Genomic DNA, 3,409 nt, shown 5'->3' on the forward strand with positions numbered 1-3,409 from the left:
CGTCTTATGCATTTTCAACATTGGCAAGGACAGCGTGCGCATGTCGTGGCACAGGGTAATCAACGTTTTCTCTACTCACAGCAACAACAACAGCCTACAGCGGTGACGGCCACGGTGACGCAAGACGATGAGGATGCATTGGGACCGCTGCCCGATGGCTGGGAAAAGAAGGTGCAATCGGATAATCGTGTATACTTTGTGAATCACAAGAATCGCACGACACAGTGGGAGGACCCGCGCACGCAGGGTGAGTAGCGCATAAAAGCTATAGTACTAACATTCTAGTGTCAAATGATTTCTAAATTCTCGCTCGCTTTTGCTTTCTCTCGCCAGGTCAAGAAGTTAGTTTAATGAACGAGGGTCCACTACCGCCCGGCTGGGAGATACGCTACACCACTACAGGTGAACGCTTCTTTGTCGATCACAATACACGCCGCACCACATTCGACGATCCACGTCCGGGCGCACCCAAAGGCGCTAAAGGTGTGTATGGCGTGCCACGCGCCTATGAGCGTTCCTTCCGTTGGAAGCTCTCACAATTCCGCTACCTCTGCCAGAGTAATGCTTTGCCGTCACACATTAAAATAACCGTGACACGACAGACGCTCTTCGAAGATTCATACCACCAAATTATGCGTTTGCCTGCCTATGAGCTGCGACGTCGCCTCTATATAATTTTCCGTGGTGAGGAGGGTCTTGACTATGGTGGTGTGTCGCGTGAATGGTTCTTTTTGCTATCACATGAGGTGCTCAATCCCATGTATTGCCTCTTCGAGTACGCCAACAAAAACAACTATAGTTTGCAAATCAATCCGGCCTCGTATGTGAATCCAGATCACTTGCAGTATTTCAAATTTATTGGCCGTTTCATAGCGATGGCATTGTATCATGGTCGTTTTATATATTCCGGATTCACAATGCCCTTCTACAAGCGTATGTTGAACAAGAAATTGACTATAAAAGACATTGAAACCATCGATCCGGAGTTTTATAATTCGCTTATTTGGGTGCGTGACAATAATATTGACGAGTGTGGATTGGAGCTTTGGTTTAGCGTCGACTTTGAGGTGCTTGGACAGATAATACATCATGAATTGAAGGAGAATGGCGAAAAAGAACGAGTGACGGAGGAGAATAAAGAGGAATATATAACACTCATGACTGAATGGCGGATGACGAGGTAAGGGAGTTAGATTACTTTGAACGTGAGAGCAGTTAATGGAAATTTTGTGTGAAAAGCAGAAAAAAAACTACCAAAATGTTTAGGTAGCGTCACGAAAATTCAGAAAGAGTATAAGTGAGAAGCAAAAAGAAGAACAGAAAAGATTAAAAAAAAGTATGAAAGAAAAACTAAGTATTGGTGAGTTAGTTTTACTGGATTGTAGAAATCACTGGCCCCTGGCAAAAACGCAACACCGAGAAGATCGCTCACTGATCCCAAACTTTATTATCTAGAAATATTTATCTTTTAATTGGGTTTCAAAAATTAGTTCTCAAGCCTCATACCTTGTGGTTGACTCCCTATTTGACCTAAAAGCAGTACAGGTTAATAGGTGCCGCTGGTCTTTGCATATGTTGTTTCTAACCGACTCAGAAAAGTGTAGATCAACGCTGCTGCAAGCTGTTGTTCAAGGAATTAAAAGCGATTACTAGGGTTCGCCGATCAAACAGGATTAGATTAGCGAAGCAATAGCCGTAGGTCGGATAAAACCCGAGTATTTAAAATTCTTAGAACCAACAAGTATTGAAATGATCAGTTTAAGAGAACTTTAGCTCAGAGTCTCTTTAAAAGATGATAATCTTTAAGGAATGTAATCTGTAGAATTATACTAATACATAATACCAAACAAAAAATCCATTTTCAGAGGTATTGAGCAGCAGACAAAAACATTCCTGGAAGGCTTCAACGAGGTGGTGCCGCTCGAATGGCTTAAGTATTTCGACGAACGTGAATTGGAGCTCATATTGTGCGGCATGCAAGATGTAGATGTGGATGATTGGCAACGGAATACGATTTACAGGCATTACAATCGCAACTCCAAGCAAGTGATGTGGTTCTGGCAGGTGAGTTAGCGTCTCGTAAAGAAAAAGTGCAAATGTTTTCAAACATTTCCCCAAATATCTAATATTGCAATTTTTTTTCACACCAGTTTGTGCGCGATACGGACAATGAAAAGCGTGCACGCTTGCTGCAATTTGTTACGGGTACGTGTCGTGTGCCCGTCGGCGGTTTCGCTGAGTTAATGGGCTCCAATGGACCGCAACGCTTTTGCATAGAAAAAGTTGGCAAAGAAACATGGTTGCCGCGTTCGCATACCTGCTTCAATCGTTTGGACTTGCCGCCGTATAAGAGTTACGATCAGCTAGTGGAGAAATTGACATTTGCCATTGAAGAGACTGAAGGCTTCTGCCAGGAGTAGAGCGGAAAGCGGCGAGTAGTGACCATTGTGTACAAGTAAAGAGGACGCCGAAGCAGTTGTGGGCGGTCTTGTTGAGTGTGTGGTGTAATTGGCAACCAAATAAAGGTAGCAGGAATGGAAATGTTATATTTATGTTTAATGTTATATTGTAATTGTTATGCAACGAAATTCGCGCGTACTAATGTAATGTTACGGACATTTTTATATTTTAGTTTGTTTGTTTTTTTATACAAACTTTTATTACCTACTAGACGCATACTTATAAATCGACTTGCGTGTGCTTGTAGCCATTTTTTCATTTGAGCTAAATTTTCATTAATGCGCATCGGTTGTTGTTGCTATGCCTATTTTGAAATGCATATCAAGATTTCTTTAATTTTTTGAGGAATAACGTAAAAACCATAAAACAACTATAAGCGCTTGTTTACTTGTATTAGTTATACATAAATATTTATAGCAGAAATATTATTAGCGTTTTAGAAATTTGCAATATGTATATACATAAACGTATTTGTGTGTATTCGTAAGAGTTTTTGCGCATAAACGAGTTTAATTGAATTATATTGTAGAAACATAAATACATAATATATACATATTTGTGTGTATGTAGGCAGATGCTGTGCACATATTTAGTATGTTTGTACGTGCAAGTGTCTTACCTATGTATCAGTAACGTTGCCGTCTAGCAGAGAGCATATTCTCCTTCCTAACTTTAATTTAATTTCGTTCATTAGCATACATTCATAGATATATATTTTTTGTGTAAATTCTATTAAATTGGTTTAATTTAATTTTAAATTTTGTATATAGCACACAACTAATAAATATGTACATACATATATTCATGTTAATTTACTTACAGACATACGTTTAGTAGCTCGTTATAGTACATACATTTATGCATATACTAAGGCTGATGATTTCACCCGGGTAATGAGCTACCATAAAAAAATAATTATAAAAAAAAATTTTCTCACTGAAAAAATATT

At 39.3% G+C, this 3,409-nt stretch overlaps 1 protein-coding gene across 1 annotated transcript; it reads left to right on the plus strand.

Moving 5' to 3' along the window:
- Nucleotides 1-6: 6 nt before the first annotated feature.
- LOC118757282 (E3 ubiquitin-protein ligase Su(dx)) lies at nucleotides 7-2,637 on the plus strand. Its single transcript, XM_036492009.1, has 4 exons — nucleotides 7-247; nucleotides 334-1,180; nucleotides 1,866-2,064; nucleotides 2,151-2,637. Exons 1-4 carry the CDS (start codon nucleotides 7-9, stop codon nucleotides 2,418-2,420), a joined length of 1,557 nt encoding a protein of 518 aa, XP_036347902.1. The 3' UTR covers nucleotides 2,421-2,637.
- The last annotated feature ends 772 nt before the right edge of the window (nucleotides 2,638-3,409 follow it).

This window comes from Rhagoletis pomonella, unplaced genomic scaffold (genome assembly GCF_013731165.1).
Source record: "Rhagoletis pomonella isolate Grant_MI unplaced genomic scaffold, Rhpom_1.0 Rhpom_scaffold_16189, whole genome shotgun sequence".
NCBI lineage: Eukaryota > Metazoa > Arthropoda > Insecta > Diptera > Tephritidae > Rhagoletis > Rhagoletis pomonella.

Bases quoted from the DNA above. Each gene is read 5' to 3' on its own strand.
- LOC118757282 (XM_036492009.1), top strand. From the start codon at position 7: ATGCATTTTCAACATTGGCAAGGACAGCGTGCGCATGTCGTGGCACAG. The intron at 248-333 runs GTGAGTAGCGCA...TTCTCTCGCCAG, and splicing joins GGAGGACCCGCGCACGCAGG to GTCAAGAAGTTAGTTTAATG. The intron at 2,065-2,150 runs GTGAGTTAGCGT...TTTTCACACCAG, and splicing joins AAGTGATGTGGTTCTGGCAG to TTTGTGCGCGATACGGACAA.